General features: G+C 35.6%; 3 protein-coding genes and 1 long non-coding RNA gene across 4 annotated transcripts in view; 2 read left to right on the top strand and 2 right to left on the bottom strand.

The window, feature by feature from the left end:
* Positions 1-26,175, top strand: part of LOC125801619 (uncharacterized) — a 155,336-nt gene that overhangs the window by 33,662 nt on the left and 95,499 nt on the right. The gene's annotated exons all lie outside the window — the stretch shown is intronic.
* The window catches only part of LOC125801100 (NACHT, LRR and PYD domains-containing protein 12-like), a 318,379-nt gene that overhangs the window by 227,637 nt on the left and 64,567 nt on the right, over positions 1-26,175 (bottom strand). The gene's annotated exons all lie outside the window — the stretch shown is intronic.
* The window catches only part of LOC125801200 (zinc finger protein 585A-like), a 62,648-nt gene that overhangs the window by 6,520 nt on the left and 29,953 nt on the right, over positions 1-26,175 (bottom strand). The gene's annotated exons all lie outside the window — the stretch shown is intronic.
* On the top strand, positions 15,705-17,410 carry LOC125801525 (uncharacterized). Its single transcript, XM_049478331.1, has 2 exons — positions 15,705-16,280; positions 16,416-17,410. Exons 1-2 carry the CDS (start codon positions 16,048-16,050, stop codon positions 16,855-16,857), a joined length of 675 nt encoding a protein of 224 aa, XP_049334288.1. The 5' UTR covers positions 15,705-16,047; the 3' UTR covers positions 16,858-17,410.

Raw genomic sequence — 26,175 nt, 5'->3', positions numbered from 1 at the left:
GTATAAATTATTTTACTTTAATCCTGCATATATGGAGTGCATTATTACCCAGCAAAAAGCTACACATCGGCCCTTCGTGGGCTAAGTGCGGGCACTGTGGGCAGGGGCTAGCCCATTAAAATTCCAAACAGGCCCAACATGGGTTTTCTGTGGGCAGCCTGTTCATTGGCTGGCCCACTCAAGTCCTATAAAAGGCCGCTGTGGGCTAGCCTAAACTGGTCCAGTGCATTAATGCCCCTGTAGGCCCTGTGTGGGAATTATTTGGACAGCCAACACTTTGATGCGCCCACACAAATCCCAGGCAGGCCCACTGTGGGTCAGCCCACATTCAGCCTGCACCATTTCACACCCTAAAGGGCCAGTGTGGGATATAGTTTGTGTCATAACAAGTTCATATGAAGGGTATCTGAATATTTTTTATTGTTTTTGTCTGTGAGAGCTAGGTAGATTAGCTAGCTTAGTGGATAGGAGCAACACTGTGTGAAATGTAGTATCAGCTCTGAAAGATTTTCTAAACCAAAAGTGGAGAAAAATCAAGGTACCACAGCAGAGTTGTGCAGAGACCTTTGGAGGGGCACACTCACACACACACATAGTAACATCTCATATTTTTCAAGACATATACTGTATAGCTATACATTTTTATTTATAAAAATATTTTTATTTAATATTTTGGATAGCTACGAATTTGCTCCATGGTGCTGATTCATAATCTCACCTTTATTATTGGTAGTGCTGATAATAAATAAATAAAAATATTAAATTATAAATGTTTTTGTGCTTGACTATACACTTTGTGTAAGCCAGCAATGTTATAAAAGTTACATATTTTTTTTATTTTTGCATGTGATATTTAATTGTGAGGATCATGTAACCAACGAATCCACGCCCCTCCCCTCCCCCCTCCCTGCACGTGCCTTTACCACAGAGCAACGATCAAGCTTAAAGGCAAAGTCAGTTAGTGACTTTGGTCTGTCAAAGTGACTGAAAGGTAAGTTATAATTTCTGTTCTACTATACGCTTTTCTATTTTTTGCTAAGATACGCTAATGTGGTGCTAACAGTTACCACTCTCAGGTTATTGTAGCATTATAAGGGTAGCTATGTCGAAGTTAGCATTGTGCTAAAAAAAGTTAGCATTGTGCTAAGTTAGAATGAGAATTTACCTCACATTTAAATAACACGAGGGGCTCCCAAGTTGGCAGCTTATCTCGGCTCTTGGAGAAAGACTGCTGTTAAGTAAGTTAACTTTATATCCAAGTATGTCAACAATAACCAGCTAAGGGAACAATGGCTTGCTAAGGGAAATATTAAGGGAAATGGAAAATGGAAAGATATCCACTAAAGCTAAGGGAAAGATAGCCACTTAAGCTAAGGGAAAGATAGCCAGTTAAGCTAAGGGAAAGATAGCCAGTTAAGCTAAGGGAAAGATAGCCAGTTAAGCTAAGGGAAAGATAGCCAGTTAAGCTAAGGGAAAGCTAGCCAGCTAAGCTAACGGAAATATAGCCAGCTAAGCTAAGGGAAAGATATCCAACTAAGCTAACGGAAATATAGCCAGTTAAGCTAATGGAAAGCTAGCCAGTTAAGCTAAGGGAAAGATAGCCAGTTAAGCTAAGGGAAAGATAGCCAGTTAAGCTAAGGGAAAGCTAGCCAGTTAAGCTAAGGGAAAGATAGCCAGTTAAGCTAAGGGAAAGATAGCCAGTTAAGCTAAGGGAAAGATAGCCAGTTAAGCTAAGGAAAAGATAGCCAGTTAAGCTATATCATATATTATATTATATTATATTATATTATATCATATTATATCATATATTATATTATATTATAATGCCAACTTTCTCTGTGTAGTCTAACTGGGCATACTGGAATTGACCAATCAAACCCAAATAAAATCCAGATTCCTGCAGATGATGCTCACGGTCTAAGCAAAGCTGCAAAGTCACCAAGTCCGTGGATTCTGTAATCAGGCTGTTACTGTGGAATACACACTTATATACACTTCCCACCAGCCCGGGAATTACAGCACAATACAATATATTTCCATGCTATTGGGAAAATCCCTGGTACTGTAGGTCCGGTGCAGGGGACGCCTGCAGTGTCTTTACTCACACCTACACGTATTGTAAAGGGTATCGGTGAATGTGCAGGTAATATTTAATATTATTCTTTATTTAGGTGCTTCTAATCAACATTGTGGCCGTTCATCTGGGCAAACTCTGGGGTGTGTCAGCTCGCAAATATATAAATACCAGTCAAAAGTTGACATGTCTCATTTAATGTTTTTTTTTTTTTTACATTGTCGATTAATATTAAAACTATGAAAACAATTAATTGACGCATATGGTATTATCTAGTTAACAAAGAGGTGCATGGCCTTCAAAATCCCCTGACCTAAACCCAACTGAGATGTTGATTTAGGATGAGCTGGAGCTTTACAGTGTGTGTGTGTGTGTGTGTGTGTGTGTGTGTGTGTGTGTGTATGTGTATATATATATATATACACACACACACACCGGAACATACGTATATGTATTATTATATTATTTTTATATTATTAATAATTATAATAATAATAAATTAATATTATTATCAATATTACTATTAATAATATTAGTACAATATCTATTAATATAATATATATATATTAACAATAATAGTTTTAAAAAAGTAAAAAAAGTTTAATGTTTATTAAACATTTATATATAAACATATGACTTTATATTATTTAGTCATATGTATCTGTAGGAGTATTTTATTAATGCCAAAGTACATCCTTTTGTAATTTAAATTTCAAAATATGTATAATATTGATGATTACAACACTTTTTTTTACATTTTTAGGGTGTAATACTGAATAAATACTGCATAATAATCGATATGTGTGGATCGATTGAGTGCGCTGTTTCGGGGGAGGATTCAACAAAGACGTTCTTTAACCTCCTTTGTTAATTTTCACGTTGCGAAGCTCTTTGGGAAACACTCGCAGAACTGGCTCGTTCTTTACTCACGTCATTCGTTAGTTCGTTCGTTATTCGCTAAGGTTGTTCATTTTCGGGAAACCCACCCCAGAGGCTTTGTTCCAGTAGCAATAATAGTATCAGTTTATTATTCATCTACTACATCAGTCTAGTGCATTTAAGTATTTATTCAAGAATATGATTTGCTGTTTTTATTGATGTTTATATATATATATATATATATATATATATATATATATATATATATATATATATATATATATTAATTTAAGTTGTATAATTCTTTGTTATTTTGTATTATGTTTGATATTTATATCATACTGTTTATTATAAATACTGTTTTTGCAAATGGAGATATTTATGCAGTACATGTTTATCTACATGCTAAAATATAAATTTGGGATTTATTATTAAGTAATTTACTTCAATAATGTTGTGTGTTGTTTATATTTCATACATGATACTTTGTAATAAATTAATTAATTTACTATACACTTTAAATTGTGTTATTTATATAATTGTTTTACAGCCAGTTGCAAAAAATGTCAAAGTGCCAATAGCACAGCTTTAAATTTTCTTCCTTGAAAAGTGTTCTCTGTTCAATATTGCACAGTTCTAAAAATTTGGGGCCACAATTGGTTTTCCACTGAGGGCATGAGTCAGTGTGTGTGTGTGTGTGTGTGTTAGAGCACTGCAAATCTCTGTTGGCCCAATGGGCCAATGCTTTGGTGTTGATTTTGCATAGAGGAGTAAATCTTCGCTGGCCAAATGTGGGCTGCCTGAAAAGGGCCCACGCCGTGGGGCCGACGCTATACTGGTGAGCAAATCTCCATTGGCCCAATGTAGGCTGCCTGAAATGGGCCGACGCCATGGTGCTGGTGCCGTCCCGATGAGCAAATCTCCGTTGGCCCTAAGTGGGCTGCCCATATGGGGGCGATACTGCACCGACGTGCAAATCCCCAATGGTCCAATTTGGGCTGCCCATATGGGGCCGATGGCGTGGGGCCGATGTGTGGGCTGCCCATACGGGGCCGATGTGTTGGCCCACATTGGGCCCTCATTGGCCCAGTGTGGGCATGTTTGCTGGGGTGCCTAGCCTAGCCAAATCTAACCTAGCCTAGCCTAGCCTATCTGGCTACGTGCCTGTGTAATTACGTCATCACGCACAGACATAGCTCAGCTACGGAGACTGTGTTCAACTCTGGGGCGAGCTTACACCAGTAAAAAATGCCTGTCCGTGTAAATAATACATATCGATATACCACAAAAATGATGTCCCCATTATTGAAACATTTCTTATCGCGATAAATACAGATATCAAATTATTGTCCAGGCCTAGAATAGAACAAGTCTTTCTTCATTCCACAGCTTTAATATCAAACCCAGTCACTTCCATCTGATCTATATAAATGCAGCACATCAGGATTTCCACATTTCTAATACTAATGTAAACCCAGACAGCGTGTGGTAAAATCCGAGACAGATCCTCACAATGGATCTGGTCCAAAGATCACTTTCACTACAGACTAATCCGATCCAGATTTTGAGCAAATCGTCACTTTTATGTTAAAAAATATGGACCATATTTTTTAACATAAATATGCAACCACCTAGCAACAGCATAATATCACTACAGCAACCACCTAATACTGTTACTGAGCCAGAAGGAAACATATTATTAAAATTAAGTAATAGATATTAAAGGCAGATATTTACTTTAAATACAGATTAGAAACACATTCTACCATAAGAATAACTGGCTGGTTTGTTAAGCGTTTCTCTGTGTTTAAATACAGCACAGGGTTCTGACTCTGGTCCAGTAGAAACTCTGTTCTCAATATTTTAAAACTGTAAAATATGCAGATCACAGCTCCAGGATTAGAGCTGAAACCATTACAATACAAAACTACTTTACATATTAAACCCATCACTTAATTTACTCACTTTAGGACAGGAGGTCCTCCTCCACTGCTGGAGTTCTGAAGATCCATCATTTACTCTTCTTCATTCACACACAGCTGAACACTGCCGACACCGACCCCTGAGAACAGATCAGCCGTTACAATAAAACCTTTATTCTTACAATAATGACATTATCATCAGAACTGCATTAAACAAAACCTGATAAACTAACAAAACAAACAGAGAACGATACATAACAGTGTGATTTACCCTCATTACACATTATTCTACAGATTACAGAGACATTTACTGTTATTATAATGATTATAATTTAATTATTATTAGTAATATTACTGCATTACACAACATTATAAATATACACACTGTTCTATTATAATTAATATTATTACTATTATGTTACTGAATCAGAATAGAGAGATTATTTAAGTATAATATAAAACGGCAGGATTAAAAACACTAACACACCACGTGATCTTGAGCTCCGTTGCTCCCCCTGCTGGTTGAACAGCGCTACTGCATATAAACACGCCTTTATAGCAGTTCCGTGTTTTTATCTCCCCAACAGATCAAAGCCCACATTAAGCAGTAATGCGCTTTAAACAGCATAAACTACACTGTGATCAATAAATATCAATCTATATCTGCGCATTTCTCTTCAGTTTACAGCATTATTGATCTGTTACAGCTGATTGTTCTCCAGCCGGTCTGATCTAGACCAGGTCCAGGTCTGATCCAGGCCCGGTTCAGATCTCCATGCTGATCCTGGTTCTTCCAGTGGAATCGGACACTGAGCTGAGCTTAAAGAACCGGTTCTGGATCTGAGGAACCTTTAGAACCGGTTCTGACTTTAAGCTACACGGTTCTGTTCTACATTCTCTTCAGTTCTGAACTCACCGAGTGAATCCGGGCTTCTGTCCTCTTCTAATGGCGGAGACTGAACTTACTTTCACTCTCTCCTTCGCTGCGTCACATCTCTCTCCCTCTAAGCCCCGCCCCCCTGCTCTCTCACAGCGAATAGACGCTGGGTGGGCGGAGCTACTGTTCGTTTTTGGCTATTGTCAGCCAATCATATCACAGGGCCGAATGGAATGTTTGACTTTATACACATTTTATAAAGTTTTCATTAGTTTTTCATGATGATTCTGTTTTCCATAACTGCATTAAACAGCTTGAGCTCACTGTCATTATTTATTGAAGGGCTAAGTTGCAAAAGAGAACAATATTTCATGTCAGTGAGAGGGCACAGCGTAGAAACTCCTCCCCCTTCAGCTATCAGCGCAGACTGGTTAACAGTAACTGCATGAATAATATATAAAATTAGGTTATATAAAAATATACAATATTTATAAAAGTATAAAACAGGAATCAAAACACATTTCACATTATATTATTTTCTAATATTCAGCAATACTGTTCAGGTTCAATACATATTAATTGGCACAAATATATAAATATATAAAAATAAAACTATTTTCTCAAAATGCAGAAAAAACATATTACCCAGTGGCTATATCACAAAAAAAAGTTCATAATAGCTCATCAAATTTAATACAACCGACCATGCGGTTAGAGCTTCAGCCTTTTTACATAACATTTACCACACAAAGAGGTGACATTTTAAGTGAAACACTGCCCCCTACTGTCCAAAACTTATAATACACAGAATATAACATACCTGATTGCAAAAGAGAACAATATTTCATGTCAGTGAGAGGGCAGAGCGTTAGCTAGCTAGCTGAGACTAGCAAAGTGACTAGCTTTAACCCCCCCTCGATATAAAGATTTCTGGTTAAATTGTAATCTCTCTCTCTTTCTCTCTCTTTCTTTTCCTCCTTTTCATGCTGTCCTCCATTATGTTCTCCTGCTTCTTATGATTATTATTTAATTTAACAAAGTTTTATTTTTATATAATGGAAAGTTATCTCACCCCTGCAGTACATACCATTAGAGCCTCTGTTCCAGCAGTTATACATGTTGCTGTTTCGTTATATAAACTAGGCTCGTGTGCCGAGTATCGCGTTACCGCCAACCAGTTTGGCATTCATAAAAGCACAGTTAAGAAATGTGTATCTATTTTTGTAAAGGTATGGTACAGTCTCCTATCAAACAATTAATGAAAGTCCCAAATGAACACGAAGCCCTGGAGCTGGAAAGCAGATTTGAGGCAACTTCCCGTCTACCTCAGATTATGGGAGTGATGGATGGAACACGTTCCTGTTCTGCCCCCTCAGATGACTACAAAGATTTAGTGAACAGAAAAGGTTGTTCCTCTTCTGTGCTGCAGGAAGTTGTTGATGAGAGAGGACTGTAAGTGAGTTTCAGAGCATATTTTTTCACATTCCACATTTGCATTTTTATTTTATACAGTACTGTGCAAAAGTTTTATTCCATCAGCAGCTCACCTGATTCACTGTTAAACCCTGAATTACTCAATGTAATAATTGTAATTAATGAATTACATAATTTAATAAGTAAAACAAACATGAGTGTGATTAATGTCACCTTTAAGACAAAGTAAAAAGGAAAATAAAGTGTGGAAAGTGCAGTAAAGCAAACTGTGTATAATTAATTACACAATATTTACTGAATGTGGCATCACAGCATATTACACTTTTTATATTTGATTCATTTCTTTCAAACACTCTTCATGCAGCTGCAAAGAAAGAAATATTAGCTAATATCAACTCAGCCTGACAGTTTAATTATAATTTAAAGACACATAACAGAAAACCTGCAATAACTAAACCAACACTAAAATATTACACTTAAAGTACTTAAACAATGTAGATTTTTATATATTATTTCAAATTCATTTTTTCAAATTCATTCTGTTGAAAGCTAGTCAGACACACAGGAAAGTACAAAACCACATCCCTAGAAACTAAGCTAAATCAGATCTTCACATTATGCAGCTGAACCAGACTCAAAAAATGGTCAGAAAAACATTTTATAGCCATTACCATGTTATAGTTCTATAAAACAAGGTAGTTAATATGTAGCTTGAACTTGATAGGCTTCATTCAGTGGTACTGTCTAGCTTGCTAAGCTACCTCAAAACCATTTCTAACCCTTTTATATGCAGAATAATTAAAGTATACTTTTTCTGCTTATACTACATACTACATTTTAGCTATATAATCTGTATTCCGGTATACGTTGATGAAATATATACTTTATTTGGCTGTGTTAATTTTGTACTAGTGATGTACTTAATAAAATATATACTTAGTATTACTTTGTAAAACATTTTCACTTTTAATAAGTGTGTCCGGGGGGCATATAATAAAACTACTTCAGTCAAATTTTGTGTTGCTCATTTTGTGTGTTAAAACTCTTTTACTTTGAAAGTTTACTTTAGTTGTGTTTATTTTATTTTAGGTAAAAGAACTTTAACAGCTGATGTTTGTAATAAGATATCTAGCTTTTCATTGTTCAGTTTATGTTCTCTCCTCAAAATGAATGTGATATCAAATCCACACTTAAATCACACTTTTAATATGGTTTTAATGTTCAGCTGTACAAAAAATATACTTAAATTGTATTAAGTAGTGGCGGAAATAACATAAGTAGTATACTCAGTATAAATTTAGTGCACATTTATATAAATTTAAATTATAAACACGTAGAAATCAAGTACAAATTAGTGGTTCCAAAATAACACAGCTTAAGTACAGACCTATTTTAGCATAATTCATGTAAACTTTTTCACAAGGGAAGAGTTGTTCTGTTAGCAAATGATGTAGCCACTAGACTCAAGCACTTAGAAAGCCAGTCAATCCTACAGACAAAAATATAATATGTCCTACATAATCTAAACAGGATGGGATTTACCCTAAAAGGGTAGTTAGGTTAGCTTGATTAGCTTGTGTTGTATTTTTGTCAATTTTCTGCCTAAATCTTGAGGATATCTATTCAAGTATTACATAAAAAGGTGTCATATTTGATAGGAAATATTACTAAAAATATGAATTGTGATAAAAAATATAAAAATATTTAATTAAATCTGCAACTATAGATTAAAAAAATATAGTGAATAAAACAATTTACTGTATAAAAAATTTAATTACGCTCTTCTTCATTTTAGAATCAGTATTTTTGTGAATATAAATAAAAACATTTAATGTCCCCCAAAACTTTTTATAGACATTTTATGTCTATTTTCAAACCTTTTTTAAACAAATGATTAAGTGGAGTAGAGAGTGAACAAGCAGCTTCTTCAAGTGCCCTGATGAACCGAGTCACTGCGCTTTCCTCCGAGCGTTAGCGCTGTGATGCTACTCCGCAATGCTGCTTCAGGAGGAGGCGTGAGCTCGTCTTCTTCACCCTCCTGGTGTTGGAGCATCACTAGTGATAGGGGGAGGAGTCTTAATAAGTGGGTTGGGTAATTGGATGTGTAAATTGGGAAGAAAATGGGGAAAAAAACTTAATTTAAACTTCAGAGAAAGCCTCTCCACCCACACTGCAGTAGGATGTCCAGGTAACAGCCGACACTGATTTAAATCCTTTAAAGAGAACAGCATCTAATTTTATGCTTAATTAAAACTAAAATAATATCATAATGTCGTGCTCTCCGGCAAATATTCTAAAGACAAGAGTGTAAGAGACTAAGAGACTAAGAGACGGATTAAAAACGGATTAAATTAAATTAAATTCACTCACGGCCCCCTTAATTCAACACAAAATTTTCCACGGACCCCCAGCCCCGAAAAAAAAAACATTTCCCACCCCTTTCCTCGGCCGGGTCAGGCTCAAGAAAATGGTCTGTAAAAGGCGTCTGTTTTTTTTTTAAACTCACACTGTTCTTATTTCTCATTAAATATCTACTAGAGACAGATTATATCTGTACAGTACCATTTATTCCACTTCAGTCCTGAATATATGGAGTGCATTATATCTCCTTATGTTGTGCTGCGTGCTCGGACTGCACTGCACGCTCTGACCAGTGAGACGTTCCTTCACCCCGGAATTTCTGCTGCCCCACACCACGGCTTCTCCGCTGCATACGCAGACCAGGAGCGCCGCTACTGCACAAGCCGGCCCAGTGAATTTCTATTTGCCTAAAAACAACCAAAATAAAACTTGTTCAGAAAGTATTTTATATTGTTAAACACTGTTAATTACATTAGAGTAGAGGAAAGTCATTGTAAATGATGTTACTGTTCTTGGTCTATTTGGGTTTAATGATTGTGCAGTGCATAGCCATATTACTGATTTTGTGTTTTTGCACTTGGGCTATAAGCTCAATATAAAATAGTTTGTTTGTTTAGAAATTATTTTATATTTTTAAACCATGTTAAATTATATTAGATTAGAGGACAATCATTCAGACATCATTCTTGTAGGCTAGGCTTTTTGTAACTGATTTAGCCCCTACTGTTGCCACATTACCCCTTACATTTTATTATATAAATCAGTTTTGAAGTGCCTGCAAGTTTTTTTTTAATCACGTATAACATTACTTTTAATGTCAGACAGAAGCAGCTTCATTATGGCAATACATAGCAGACACTATTAAGATAAGTTTGCTAGCAGGAATAATCTTTTTTTTTTTACACCATCAAGAAATAATACTTACTGCATTTAGATAGTTCCTCAAGCTTGATGTGCCGCCATGATATGCTAGTTAAATATCACATATTTGGCACACTGCCTTTGTCTTGTCTACACTCAATTTGAAATGCTTTCAAACAGCTGAGCTTCACTGCATTTTGCCTCTCTTATACCCCCATTAACCTGAACGGAAATGTTAGAGTGAGGTGGAGCTCTGGAAAGGAAAAAAAAAACGAATATCCGAATAACAAAATTAAAAACAGAATACCTACTCAACAAGCGAATATCTCAATACATGAATATTCAGGTCCAGCCCTACTTTAAACTACCCCAACAAATAGCACTTACTAATTACTATGGAAAGGTCAGTGCTGCTGTTAGAGCACCAACTGTGACATTAATTCCAGTAGACACTTTTTTACAATCTATATTTCATTTAGCAAAACACACAAAAAAATCATCAGACTCCTCTTCACCTTTCTTCATTTATTGAGCTTTATTAATATGAACCAATTTTACAATAAAATAAAACAATAATTAACAATAATAACAGTAGTGAATAACGATAATAGTAATTAAAATAAAGGTTCTGGAAAAAAAATTACAAAATCATCTATATAAAATATTTACATACTTATATACCAATTCTCCCTCCCACACACACACACACACACACACACACACACACAGTGATACACATACACACATCGAATCTCTGTTACACACAGGGTTATTCTATCTTACACAGACGCACTGAGGAGCCAGAACCATAAACCCCAAACCCTGCATAGAGGGGCTGAGTGAAGGTGGTGTAGAATGTGTGTAAGTGTGTGAGAGTGTGTGAGGGTGTGTGTGAGGGTGAGTGTGTATCAGAGGAGACTCTGTAGAAGGACAGAGTGCCGGAGGGATAGTCCACATACACTCCTACTCTCCTACAGCCGGAGGGAGGAGTGGAGAGATCAGTTCTGTTATTATTGTGAAGAACAGAGTAACTGTTATCAGAGCAGAACAGACTCCAGGAGTTTATATTCCTTCCAAACCAACAGTCTGATCCTCTTCCTTTCCTGCTGATGGTTTTATAACTCAGAGCTACTTCAGCTCCTCTACCGCTCCACTCAGCCTCCCAGTAACAGCGTCCAGTAACACCAGTAACTCTCTCTCTACTCAGAACCTGCTGACACCAACCAAATCTCTCTGGATGATCAGGATACGACTGCAGCTCCTCTCTAAACTCCACCCTCCTGTTCTCCTCACTCAGAGAGAGATAACGGTGCGCTGTGTTCAGATCCAGAGTGAAATCACAGAACCCTGAACACAACAACACACACAGAGTGTATTTAGTGTGTGTAGTGATATATTTAGTGTGTAGTGTTGTTATATTTAGTGTTATATTTAGTGTGTAGTGTTATATTTAGTGTTATATTTAGTGTGTAGTGTTGTTATATTTAGTGTTATATTTAGTGTGTAGTGTTATATTTAGTGTTATATTTAGTGTGTAGTGTTGTTATATTTAGTGTTATATTTAGTGTGTAGTGTTATATTTAGTGTGTGTAGTGATATATTTAGTGTGTAGTGTTGTTATATTTAGTGTTATATTTAGTGTTATATTTAGTGTGTGTAGTGATATATTTAGTGTGTGTAGTGTTATATTTAGTGTGTAGTGTTGTTATATTTAGTGTGTAGTGTTGTTATATTTATTGTGCAGTGTTGTTATATTTAGTGTTATATTTAGTGTGTAGTGTTATATTTAGTGTTATATTTAGTGTGTAGTGTTGTTATATTTAGTGTTATATTTAGTGTGTAGTGTTATATTTAGTGTGTGTAGTGATATATTTAGTGTGTAGTGTTGTTATATTTAGTGTTATATTTAGTGTTATATTTAGTGTGTGTAGTGATATATTTAGTGTGTGTAGTGTTATATTTAGTGTGTAGTGTTATATTTAATGTGTGTGTTGTTATATTTAGTGTTATATTTAGTGTGTAGTGTTATATTTAGTGTTATATTTAGTGTGTAGTGTTATATTTAGTGTTATATTTAGTGTGTAGTGTTATATTTAGTGATATGTTTAGTGTGTAGTGTTATATTTAGTGTGTAGTGTTATATTTAATGTGTGTGTTGTTATATTTAGTGTTATATTTAGTGTGTAGTGTTATATTTAGTGTTATATTTAGTGTGTAGTGTTATATTTAGTGATATGTTTAGTGTGTAGTGTTATATTTAGTGTTATATTTAGTGTGTGTAGTGTTATATTTAGTGTGTTATATTTAGTGTTATATTTAGTGTGTGTAGTGTTATATTTAGTGTGTAGTGTTATATTTAGTGTGTAGTGTTGTTATATTTAGTGTGTGTTATATTTAGTGTTATATTTAGTGTTATATTTAGTGTTATATTTAGTGTTATATTTAGTGTTATATTTAGTGATATATTTAGTGTGTAGTGTTATATTTAGTGTTATATTTAGTGTGTAGTGTTGTTATATTTAGTGTTATATTTAGTGTTATATTTAGTGATATATTTAGTGTATTAGGGATGCGACGGTTCTCTGTATTTTATTGAATCGTTCGGTTTGGTCTGTTTGGTTTGATACACCCAGATGGACGGTGGTATTTGGGTGCGCACTAACAGAGTGAACAAACGCTCTCCCGCTGTACATGCCCCGCCCATGGCCAGGGGGAGGGGCTGCTGAGCGTGTGCTGGGGGACTGCGCCGTCACACTGTGAAGATTCACCAGCAGCTCATATAAGAGAAGAGTAATGTTATTTTATTCTCTATTCTCTTTATTGTTTATGTAAAAACTGGGTTTACAACACTGAATATTAATCAAGCAATCAACCATTATTTACACTGGAGGGGGATCCTAATTTACAATGCAGCTGAGCCTTTACAGTTTAAAACAGATAAAAAATATAAAAAAAATAGAAATGAAAACTGACATTTACTCTACACTAATAAAATATATACGTAAAAAATGAAAAATAGGACATTTTAAAAAGATCATAAAAAGTAAAGAATTTATATTTTATGAAGAAAAAATAACAGTAGTGAAAATAAAGTAAAATGATAAGAATAATAAGATATTATAAAATTACTATTAATCAACTAAGAACATGGGAATCATGTGGGGAAAATAATATATATATATATATATATATATATATATATATATATATATATATATTTATATATATATGATATAGTTATTTATATAAACTATTTTGATAAATAAAATAATACAAATAAATAAAATAATAAAATAAATAAGTAATATAAAATATAAACTCATTAAAAAAACTAATTGAAATCAACCACAGGCTTTCTGAATAAAAAGCCTGATAGTAATAAAAGTTTCAGTTTCAAAACATGGAAATAGATCACCAAAACCTCAAGCTATTATTTATATTTGACAATATTTAATTAACGTTTCCGCACTCATCTTATTTTAGTTAACTGAATTGAGTTTTATATTATTTTAAGCGTTGCTCTGAATTCAGCTTCACACTGCGAAAGAGAGAGAGAGAGAAAGAGAGAGAGAGAGAAAGAAAAAGAAAGAGAGAGAGAGAGAGAGAGAGAGAGAGAGAGAAAGAGAGAGGGGGGAGAAGTGCATTTTGCCTGATGTCTCTCTTGGTTATATGACAGTGGTGTTTTTATATTGAGTTTTATATCATGGTTTTGCAGTTTAAACTACACTTGATCCGTCGTTATTTATTAAAACAATTTTTCTTTAAGAAAACAGAGGTAATCCCACGCCATGTGCGCTGCCAAACTTCGCTACGTGTGCCTGCAGCTTTTTAGAGTGCTGGACGAGATTTTAGTTAATGAATTAATATATTTTATATTTTAATAAATTTGCCCTGGTGATAAGAAACGAACGCTAACATATAGCTTTATATTTCTGTGTATTTCAAATGTTTGTGAAATAAAATAAATTCCTGTTCAGTCAAAGTGCTTTCCTCTTTTAATTTTTTGTTTCTAAAACTCCAGCATTTGAGTGAGAATAAGCATCTGTTAAAATTCTCAAACAGCAGAATGCCTATAACCATTGGCGTAGGAACCGGGGGGATGGGTGGGACATGTCCCACCCAATATTAGAAACAGGTGGATTTGTCCCCCCCAAAAATGATATTGTTTCGCTCAGCTCAGCTGTGCTATTAATGAGGAGACAGACTGGACCAATCATGGAGCCGGTTCAGGAATTAAGTTCCGCCTCTCAGGAGAAACAGCCAATCAGCTTGCTGTTTTTGCGGCGCGTAGGCGTCAGTATGTTGGTGGGGGGAAGCCCCTCCCTCGCTGTGAGATTTAGCAGCGGGATCGGCTGCAGCTGATTTTAAGATATGGATATACGGTGATTTTTTTTTCTAAAAGAAAGGTAATGGTATCTAATCATGTAAACTGTGATGATATGTTTCTGATAGCTGGTTAAAAATACACGTCTCTGAATCAGCACACAGTTTAACCCCACTGTGATTAATAAACTGCAGCTGTGTTAGTGAGTTAGCTTAACTTTGGAATTATCTAGATTGGGAGTCAAGATTAAAGAAAAAAAACTATATACGTAATGTTCAACTTGCCCTGTACCTGATCAGCTAATCACTATTTCATTTTCAAACTGTTTATTAATTTAGGATTGCAGTTAGCTAGAAGCTGGATGTAGAGGATAGACAGAATTTAGTACAACACTGGGTAATGTTGGTAGTTTAAAGCAGTTTCTTAACCCTGATCATCACTGCCCTAACACTGTGTTTTCCATCAGATCCAACTGATCAGCTAATAAACAATCATTTATTGAGTTTACCTGTTAAAATCTCTTAGCCCCCTATGGATCCTAAATTAATCATTATGTATATCCAGCAGTTTATTAGACACATCATACCACCACTTACTTTATTAAAGTGCCTTTAAACAGAGGAAGCTGTAGAATATGCAGAACAGTGTTAATATGCAGTAGAATATGTAAGAACAGGGTTAAGAAACACTGATCTAACCTGACTTCTGTTCATATGTAGTTCACAGTAAGACCACATGTCCTGACGTTTATATTAACTTCTGCCAAAAATCTCTAGGAAACGTAGTTACATTCTCTCAGTCGAAAGAAGTGTTCTCAGTAAAAAAAAATTAAAAGCGCAGGAACCAAAGAAAATGTAAATATACAACAGAATTGACATACAATACATAATAATAATAACCAATACTGTTATATTATTTTAAATATTAGGTGATAATTGATCAGTTTTTGTAGTATGTATATACAGTTTTTCTCAATTGCTAAAACACTAAACCCGGTTGTCTGAACCAAATGCTCAGTGCCCTGAACCCATTTATTGAAATGGTCAATCTTTTGGCAGAACCTTAAGCACTTTTCACCTAGTTAGACACTTGCAACAACAACTTGCAAACATATTTTCACCCACTAAAACACATTTGGCACTCTGATGCACTTGGGCTGCATAATGTTAAGCACAGCTGGCAAAAGGGAAATTCAATGAAAGCACAGGTGTTTCAACTTAAACACTGCAACTCAAAATTGATAACACATGTGACTAATGAGGTGAAGACACCAATATAAGCCAGTCCATGGGGCCCTGTTTGTTGAAGTCTCACTATGGACAGAAACAATCAGAGAGGCAGAGTAAGAGTAAGAGGTGGAAGAGGTGGAAGAGGAGGAAGGGGAGGTATGAGACGAAGAACAAATATTTCAGATGAAATACGGGCAACTGTCATAGACCATGTTCTTGTCCACGGGTTGACAATGAGGGAAGCGGGACTTCGAGTTCAGCCCAACCTAAGCAGATTCACTGTGTCCACCATAGTCCGAAGATTCAGAGAAGAGAACAGGTAATTGCTTTTTTTCATTTTGTACATTTGTGCAGTATGACTCAATAAAAAGGTGTTTCATTACACTCATTTTCCAATATACTTGTAGGCCTCGTACTACATGTATTTTTTTGTAATTGCATGTTCTTTTTGTAGAATTACCAGATTGCCACATCAGGGAGGGAGGCCATCTATGTTGTCCCCACGCCAAGAGACCCTCATTGTTGACATGGTCCGTCAGAACAATTCAGTCAAACTCTGTGAAATACAGCAGAAGATCATTGACGACCATGTTGATTTTGAAGGCATCACCAGTATCAGCATTTCCACCATTGATCGTGTCCTAAAACGCAACAGGATGCGGATGAAGCAACTGTACAGAGTACCCTTTGAGCGCAACTCAGAAAGGGTCAAGGAGCAAAGATTCCACTATGTACAGGTAGGTGTTCAATACTGCTGTCTACTCTACAGCATAAGGTTGTCTTATGCTGTACAGCTTACAAAGCTATATGTATTTTCCCATAGAGAGTGTTTCAACTGGATTCCTCAGAACAACCACATGAATATATTTATATGGATGAAGCTGGGTTCAATCTGACCAAAAGGAGGAGGAGAGGCCGGAATGTGATTGGCCAACGAGCCATTGTTACAGTTCCTGGCCAGCGTGGTGGCAATGTCACTTTATGTGCTGCAATCAGCAATCATGGTGTTCTCCACCATCATGCCACATTGGGGCCATACAACACTCAACACCTCCTGACATTTTTAAGTGATCTTCGGGATATTGTGTTAGGGTTTCAGCAGCAGGATCATGAACAGACAGAGCATCCTGTCTATGTCATTGTGTGGGATAATGTGAGTTTTCACCATGCCGTGCAGGTCAGAGAGTGGTTCACTAGAAACCAAGAATTCCTGAATGTTTTCCTACCACCATACTCCCCTTTCCTCAATCCAACAGAGGAGTTCTTCTCTGCATGGCGCTGGAAGGTTTATGACCGACAACCCTACACCAGGGAAAATCTCTTGCAGGCCATGGAACTGGCCTGTAATGATATAGGTGTGGATGCATGCCAAGCGTGGATCCGGCACACTAGAAGTTATTACCCACGCTGCCTGGCAAGGGAGAATGTGGCCTGTGATGTAGATGAAGTCCTGTGGCCTTATTTTAGGACTACACAGGCTAAACAAGAATTTTGTTTTGAAAATGCATTTTTGTGAACAATAAAGGTTATTTCTAAACACTTAATGATCTGATCGTTTTGTTTTCCTTTTTTCTATGTTGTGTGTAATGACTGCTCAGTAGTGTTTTCATTTTGATTGACTCGGGGTCTGATCTGACAGCATTGTTTGCTTTTGAGCGCTGTTTGAACTGTTTTGAGGTGATAGTTTGGTTTTGCAGGAAGAGTCAGATGTTTTGTGAATGTAGTTTGAAAATTGAGTTTTGAATTTACAGTTCAGCGACATGGAGGGACAATTTCAAGAAATGTGTCTTAGCAATTGAGAAAAACTGTAATGCAGGCATTGCATGCATATTTTTTTCTAACAACAGTAAATGTAATGTGGAGTAACATGTTTAGGCTGTAAAATCACCTTTTATTGGATGTAACTAATTATAAACAAAATACAGAAAAAAAGATTATTTGTGATAAAAAATAATTCCACAAATGTTGTTCTAGGAAACTATAGTGTGGGCTTTGGTTCATATTCGCAAATGTGTCCCCCCCCAATATCAAGCCCGCTCCTACGCCCTTACCTATAACTGCTATATTAAGCTACAGTTATTAAGTCTGTGTACTGAACAGAAATTTAAATCCTTATAAATGTCAGAAATAAATATAACTAATAATAACTTATAGTTACTGTGCAGATTTTTAAGTACATTATATTTTATAGTTGATAGTTTTTTATATATTACTTCTATCGCCGTGTTTCTCCACAACCATGCAACAACCAATCAGACTGTTTTCTGAATTTTCCAGGAGCAAATCAGCTCTGAAGGCAAACGCTGAAGATTTGAGGACTAATTAAACAAAACTTTCTCAGCTGCGTGATCAGGGTCAGTGAACGCTAAACGGAGAAAAGGATATTTGAAGAGGCGCCGTCATCTTATAAATCCGCTGTTCGGGACATTTTGGCTTCAGTGTTGAGTTTGATAATCAAGGTAAAAGACAGTCAGCAGATAAAGCACAGTGTGATTCAGTTACCTGTTTTTCACTAATGGTAAGAATAAGTGCTCCTTTATTATAATAGATATTGTGATTTGAATTAATCTGGCCCAACAACCGCGATACGAATCAAACCGTGGCCACACTGTACTGTTGCATCCCTAGTGTGTAGTGTTATATTTAGTGTGTGTGTAGTGTTATATTTAGTGTGTGTAGTGTTATATTTATTGTGTGTGTGTGGTGTTATATGTAGTGTGTGTAGTGTTAATTTAGTGTGTGTGGTGTTATATGTAGTGTGTGTGGTGTTAATTTAGTGTGTGTGGTGTTATATTTAGAGTGTGTGTAGTGTTATATTTAGTGTGTGTGTAGCGTTATATTTAGTGTCTGTGAGCAGTGTTATATTTAGTGTTTGTGTATAGTGTTATATTTAGTGTGTGTATAGTGTTATATTTAGTGTTTGTGAGCAGTGTTATATTTAGTGTGTGTAGTGTTATATTTAGTGTGTGTAGTGTTATATTTAGAGTGTGTGTAGTGTTATATTTAGTGTGTGTGTAGCGTTATATTTAGTGTCTGTGAGCAGTGTTATATTTAGTGTTTGTGTATAGTGTTATATTTAGTGTGTGTATAGTGTTATATTTAGTGTGTATAGTGTTATATTTACTGTTTGTGTGCAGTGTTAATTTAGTGTGTGTGTAGTGTTTTATTTTTTATGTGTGTGTAGTGTTATAATTAATGTGTATGTAGTGAATGTGTGTATGTAGTGTGTTTGTGTGTGCTTGTATTGTGTGTATTGTGTGTAGTGTGTCTGTAGTGGTATATTTAGTGTCTGTGTGTAGTGGTATGTTTAGTGTGTGTGTAGTGTTTGTGTGTATTGTGTGTATGTAGTGTACGTGTGTGTAGTGTTTGTATATAGTGTATGTGTGTCTATGTAGTGTGTGTGTATTAGGTGTATATAGTGTATATGTATTTGGGTGTGTATTGTGTGTATGTGAGTGTGTGTGAAACTTACATTTTTTTAATCCAGGTTTGATTCTGATCTTCCCTCCATGTTCCACTCTAAACACACACACACACACACACACAGATCAGCACAGTGTGAGATTTTTAGAAACTGATTTATAAAGAAATACTTTGTAGAAAACGAGTGAATATTTGAGAGAGCGGAAATTAGTGACCTCATGTGGTAAAGTACGGAACTGCAATGCACACTGCATAAAATCAGATTAAAAACGGAAGATTAAGGAGGATTAACTCTTACTTCTCTAAATATATTTTTGTCTGCATGTATAAAGTTTTAATACTTGCCGTATCTTATTCTGCTTTATATGCACGATATGTAGTATTATTTTTATGAGAGCTTTTATTCAGAAATGGAGAAAACATGGTACAGTGGTTAAAGTTCCCAGGAGCGACTGAGCTACAGAAATTACTCCAAAAGGGCATGAACAACTCATCCAGGAAGAACCCAGAACAACATTTAAAGAACTGCAGGATCTCACTCGCCTCAGTTAAGATCAGTGTTAATGATTCAATAATAAGAAAGAAACTCCTAGATAAGATAAAATGGCAGTTTCTTGTGGGCTTGCAGAAAAGGGTTAAACTTTACTAAAGTATGTTTTTTGAATTCATATTTATACCTGAGTGTACTCCTGTCACAACAACAGTTTTTATTGGACCATACATTTTTCAAGGAATTATTGTGCAAAAATTATTTTATCATGATTTAAAAATAATTTTATGCCACTGGTCATTAGAAAACTTCAAAAATTTTAAATGTAACAAAGGCAACATTTTTAAATGAAGCCAACAAACCAACTCAATCACATTAATCGGATCTCTTTAGAAATTAAGGGCTCTATTTTAGTGATCCGTAGGTGAGCTGTCAGCCGTGCACCATGCAGCTTGATTTAGGGTGTGTCACTGTGTCTTTACGATAGGAAATGTTGCTCCAAAGAGGCTCAAAATGTGCAAAAAGCATGTATAGTGAAATAAACCAAACGCCATGTCACTTGCCATTCCCTTTAAGAGCCAGGTGCGGTCTGACTTCGGCATATTGCTATTTAAATGGCGCAGCTACCTGGAATTGACCAATGTTTTTCATCGGCGTAGATATATTCAAAATCACTGTTGCTGTTTAAACAAGACTGGTGAAGAGCATGAAAATACACTGTTGGTGGGAGTAAGATAGCAATAAGCATCAAGACCACCTTGCACAGGGTGTAGGTTAGGGCCCTAAGTGTTCAGAAAGGATTCTGATTTTGCAGTCACTGATTATTTTTACCATAAAGACATGGGCTGGTTGCTGGGGTGCTTGACTCTCAGTGTGTATAAAGTTAGTGGGGATCAGTTTTAATCTTGTAACTTTTCTCCTGACTCGATGCTCAGGGCAGCTCTCCATCACTGAAGTTTTCCACCTGTTCTGGAGTAAAAACTAAACCTTGGTTCTTTTTACCAACAGAAAGATGAGCCAAAACAGAATTACAGCAAAGTACTTGGCATTCAGTGCAGATAGCTTGAGCATAAAGAATTAACAGTGGCTGTGTAAACAAAAATAAAACAGAATGACAGAATGAAGGTTATATGCTGCTCCACCGTGTTTACCTGGTGACTACAACTAGATTTACTACAGGTCCCACAATGCAATGTGTCACAGCATTAACCCCTAACTTTCTCAACACTTTGCTTTCCTGTGAGGCACAGCACACACACAGGAAAGAGCACAACAGGCAATATCGAGAGTGACAAAAATGTACAACATGTACAATAATATTTATCTTACAATAAGTTGATAATATAATTATCAGTTCAGACCTACCCGAGTTTCTCCAGTTTGCAGTGTGGATCCTCCAGTCTGTCAGAAAGGAGCTTCATTCCTGACTCTCCTGGGTGGTTGTAGGTCAGATCCAGCTCTTTCAGGTGGGAGGGGTTTGAAATTAGAGCTGAAGCCAGAGAACAACAGCCTTTATCTGTGATCATACAACCAGATAATCTGCAGACAGAGCAAGAGAATGTGTGAGTGAGTGACAGAAAACAAGAAAGAAAGAAAGACAACATAGCAGACTGAGGAAGATAATGCACTTTGATATTAGTCTCTTTTTTTTAAATAACACTACAAAATCTGAAAAAAATATCTATAGAAAACTAAAGTTTCTTAACACAGTTGACACAGATTAACATGAAACCCAAACCTCAACAGTAAGGATTTCTGTGAATACGGCATTAGCATTGATGTGGACCAAAGAATTGAGTTCATATTAACTTTTTCTAAAATAGTTTTTGCTCGTGCATCACAATTTTGTAATCAATGTGTGATATATCTCAAATGTTCATTCAAGTTGGACATTCTTAAGATGATTGCAAAAGTATTTGTTTGTTTGGTATACTCTGACTTTTGTTAAACACTTTTTCTTGTGTGATTTTTTATCATCATTGTAAACACCTGAATATTTACACATTTATACATGTAGAATTTCTAGTGGTGTCAATCGATTAAAAAATGCAATCCAATTAAACCTACCAAAATTCTGTGATTAATCGCACTCGTTTTTCGTAAGACGGAAGTTTTTATAGTGGGTATATTATGGAGTGAATTTTGCCAAACGTTTATGTTGTGCGACAAACTTTATGTTGATGGACAGCTATATTGTGACAAAAACATAACTCACTGGCTGTTCTAAATTCCTTTAACTGTAACTAAATAGCTCTCTCTCTCTCCCCCAGAGCGCTTTGGTTTGTGCACTCTCTGTCTCTCTCTCATGCGCGTTGTGCTCTCGTTGCACGATCTCTAACATATAGGTCAATACTCAAATAACCTCATAAAATTGATCCATAATGTATATTGTGGCGTGAGGAGGCGGGGGAACCGGGGGTCCACCCCACGCAGGAACGCTCAGCCCTGTCTGTCCCAGCTGGTCTGCATCAGGACTGATGAAACAGCCAGCTGGGACTGCACTGGGACACTCAGAGAGTATTTTCACTGGAGAGCTGAGGTCTGAGGCTGCACGGACTTATATTTAAAATTTAAAAGAAACTACTGAACTCTAAAACCCCACTGGGCTGAGTTATGTTGTTTTGAGTTTATTCTGGGTGTGGTGGAGGACCTTTAAACCAATAAAAGGTATGATCTCTCTGTGCTTCCTCCTTCCGGGTCACAGTGATCACGCCCCTAACCCCAGGGGCGAATCACAATATATATATTTCCCCTAAACTTTCCTTTTTCTCTCGTTCTTTCTCTTTCTTCCACTCCTACTTACTCGGGGCACGGCTGATTCAGAGGACATCCAGTATGAAATTTTTCAAAATGCATTTAACGACAAATTTCCTTTTGAGGATTTAAGATTAAGGTCTAAACTTACTATGAATATTATTTTTCAGAACATTTGTTCCATTTTATTGCATATTTTATTAGCATTTTACAGATGAAGTCCACAAAAATGTATCATTACCGCAATGTGACATGACTAATATATGATAAAAATGCACATTTTTTATCAACGTTAAGCAGTTCAGTTAAGCAAGGGTTTAGGAAGAATTATTAGCTTACACTTACACACAATGCTACATTATGAAAAGACTGTTTATTTTCAAGAACATTTCATATTATTTAAGACAATTTACAATGCAAACATTTGTATATCAAAAGAATCTTTCATGTAGACTACAGCACCTTCATCAATAAAACAGCTCATTTAACTATTGGAAACCATTCAACAAATGTCAAAGAAAGACCTCTCAGAAACTCTGAAATCTTGTCTATCTTTATGCACCATCCAGCAGTGTATGCCTACTAAGAACAAACTTTTATTTTTAGTCATTTTATGTAGTTTTTTTGTGTTTTGCCCATATGTCCGGCATATGTCAGTGCTGTAATATCTGGCTGACCTTTTTTCCTCCATTGCTTTTTCTTTTTGTCATGGTACTTTTTGGTCAGATCACATGTTGTCTTTATTTTCCCACTGGAAATAGCAAATATGAAATTATGATATCCGTTCCAGTTTTTGTTCAGTTCCTTAGAATGGATTGTACACAAATAATATCATGTGAAAGTAACTCCAACTGGAACAACTCAACTGTCTGTGTTGTTGAGTATATGTGTGTGTTTCTCTAAATGTTGTAATTCTTGCTGTAAATGTTCTCCCTAAACTTTGACAGCCTTGCTTTTGCTGCTGCCTTTCTTTTCTCAATAGCTACCTGCCTGTAAACAAATACACATCGCATATTACAATAAAATATATCAAAGATGGAAAAAGCTCTCTGGTTATGTGGTCTAACATCTAATTCTGTGTACGGAATTCGATTTAGTTTCAGGCCAGATAAGACGGAACATTAGTGACCTCTACTGGTGGTTTGCAATAGCTAAGTTAGAATGGTCTACTGGAGAAAATGTTCAGGGTAACGCTCATGTTATGACAATCAGGAAGTAAAAAGGCATCTGTATTATGCTTCCTAATCAAATTCTCATTACCGAAACAGTTCATCTCATTACCGCAACAGGTATTGAAATGTAGCAGTAAGTGAGAATTCAGTTGGAGGATGAGTAACTTTAAACTTTTATGCTAACTGTAAAGGCACCATGAGGGCTAGATAAATTTTCACTTACAGTGTCCATTTAGACCTTAATATACTATATTATAATCAAAAATACAGACTGTAACTTCAAACTGTAGGCTCAAAACTTATATCGATATATCGGTAATGACAATGAAAAAGTCGTGCAGACAAGTTGATGAGCAATCTTTGAACTTTTATCCAGAAACATATGAGAAGAACTGCTTACATGGTAGCCATCCTGAGTGTCATGGCCAATGTCTTCCATAATGATGAAAATGCCTTGAAAATGTAAGTTTCTTGTGGATTTAAACAATGATTGAAAATTGTTGCGGAGGATGAGAAAATTAGTGTTGGACACATTCCTTTTCTTTATTAATTTTATTGTTTTTACTTTTCAATGTAAAATTGTTTCTGTTTATTAACTAAAAGTGTTTATAGTATGAAATGCATTTAAGTTTTTTTGTTTTTTTAATGTTTAAATTTTAAAATTTCCAAACAATGTACTGAAATTCTGATACGGACATGTTGCGGAAATGAGAATTTTACTCTAAAATGTAAAAAATTACAAAAATGATATTTATAATGTTCATTTTTAAACATGTGCAAGATAGACCAAATGACACTGTTTATGATTCTATATTTTTTATTTTGTTAATATTTACTTGTTTATTAAAATTCCTCATGCCACCTCCATCCATTACGCGCAAATACACACGCACCCGCAAATATACTAATGCACGCACATTAATCCGTTCACAAAATCCCATAAAAATCACAAGGAACCACTTAGCAATAACTTAATGCATGCAACGTCTCAATGTCATAACACGTATGTCACACCAAATCCAACAATTTTTATCTTATGTTATGTCTCTTCTACTTTGTTTGCATTTAATCACTCCTTTCTGTATCTCTTTGCACCAACCTCTATTTTATTACTATTATATATCCCAGATCCAAAAAATGCATTTTTGTTTACACTCCATCCCACACACAACAGAAACTATCCTCAAACATCTGCACACTCATATCATATCACTGATAAACATTATTAATCCGTACATCACAACATGTCTTCACTTAAATTTATAACCTAGAACATTCGTAGTATTGGGACACAGATTAAGCAAGCCAAGGTACTAAACCATCTCACTTCACTAAAGGCAGACATTTGTTTACTACAAGAAACACATCTATCAGAAACAAATCATCATAAGCTCAGATCACCACAATTCACCCATATATTCTCAGCCTACTATAACTCCAAACAAAGAGGAGTATCAATACTAATAAACAAAAAAATCCTCTTCACACATAACACCACTATATCAGACACAGGTAGATATATCATAATTAACATCAACATCAGCAACACACCCTTAACAATAGCAAGTTTGTATGGCCCCAACATTTAGAACCCATCCTTCTTTCATGAGTTTTTCAACCATATAAACAATATATCAGATTCCACAATTATAATTGGAGGCGACTTTAATTCAATCATTGACCCATGTATAGACAAATTAACTATGGCACACAATACACGTTACTGGCATTCAACAGATATCATTAAACAATACATGACAGACTTAGGGCTCAGCGATGGTTGGCACCTCAAAAACCCAAACACTAAAGAATTTTCTTTCTATTCTCCAGCCTACCACTCATATTCTCGCATTGACTATTTTTTAACCAGCAATTCTATTATAGCTAATATATCAGAAATAAAATATCACCCTATAATAATCAGTGACCATGCTCCAGTTTCACTTATATGGAACATAAATCCACTACATAAAACTTTCAGCTGGCGACTAAATACCTCGTTACTTACAGACCCAGAATTTGACAGCTACATCAAAAAAGGGTGGGCATTTTTCCTAGAAATAAATGATTCTCCAGAAACCACACCAACAATACTATGGGAAACTGGGAAAGCAGTACTAAGAGGCAAAATCATCTCCTACTCTTCCTGTAAGAAGAAGAAAATGAGTCTAATTTACAACATCAGGGAATTGTCAAATGAAAGGATAAAAACCCATCAGATAAAATTAAAAAAAAGAGTTAAAAGAATGCGAATCACAGTATAATGAACTTATAAACAAGAAGACTCAAGTTTTAATACAACAACTAAGATATAAACCATTTAAATCACAACAACAAATCTGGTAAATTATTAGTTAACCAAGTAAAACATAACA

This window comes from Astyanax mexicanus, chromosome 4, assembly GCF_023375975.1.
Source record: "Astyanax mexicanus isolate ESR-SI-001 chromosome 4, AstMex3_surface, whole genome shotgun sequence".
NCBI classification, from domain to species: Eukaryota; Metazoa; Chordata; class Actinopteri; order Characiformes; family Acestrorhamphidae; genus Astyanax; species Astyanax mexicanus.
The sequence above is the reverse complement of the archived record's forward strand: the minus strand, read 5'-3'. Positions and strand labels throughout refer to the sequence as shown.

Bases quoted from the DNA above. Each gene is read 5' to 3' on its own strand.
- LOC125801525 (XM_049478331.1), top strand. From the start codon at position 16,048: ATGGACAGAAACAATCAGAGAGGCAGAGTAAGAGTAAGAGGTGGAAGA. The intron at 16,281-16,415 runs GTAATTGCTTTT...TTCTTTTTGTAG, and splicing joins AGATTCAGAGAAGAGAACAG to AATTACCAGATTGCCACATC.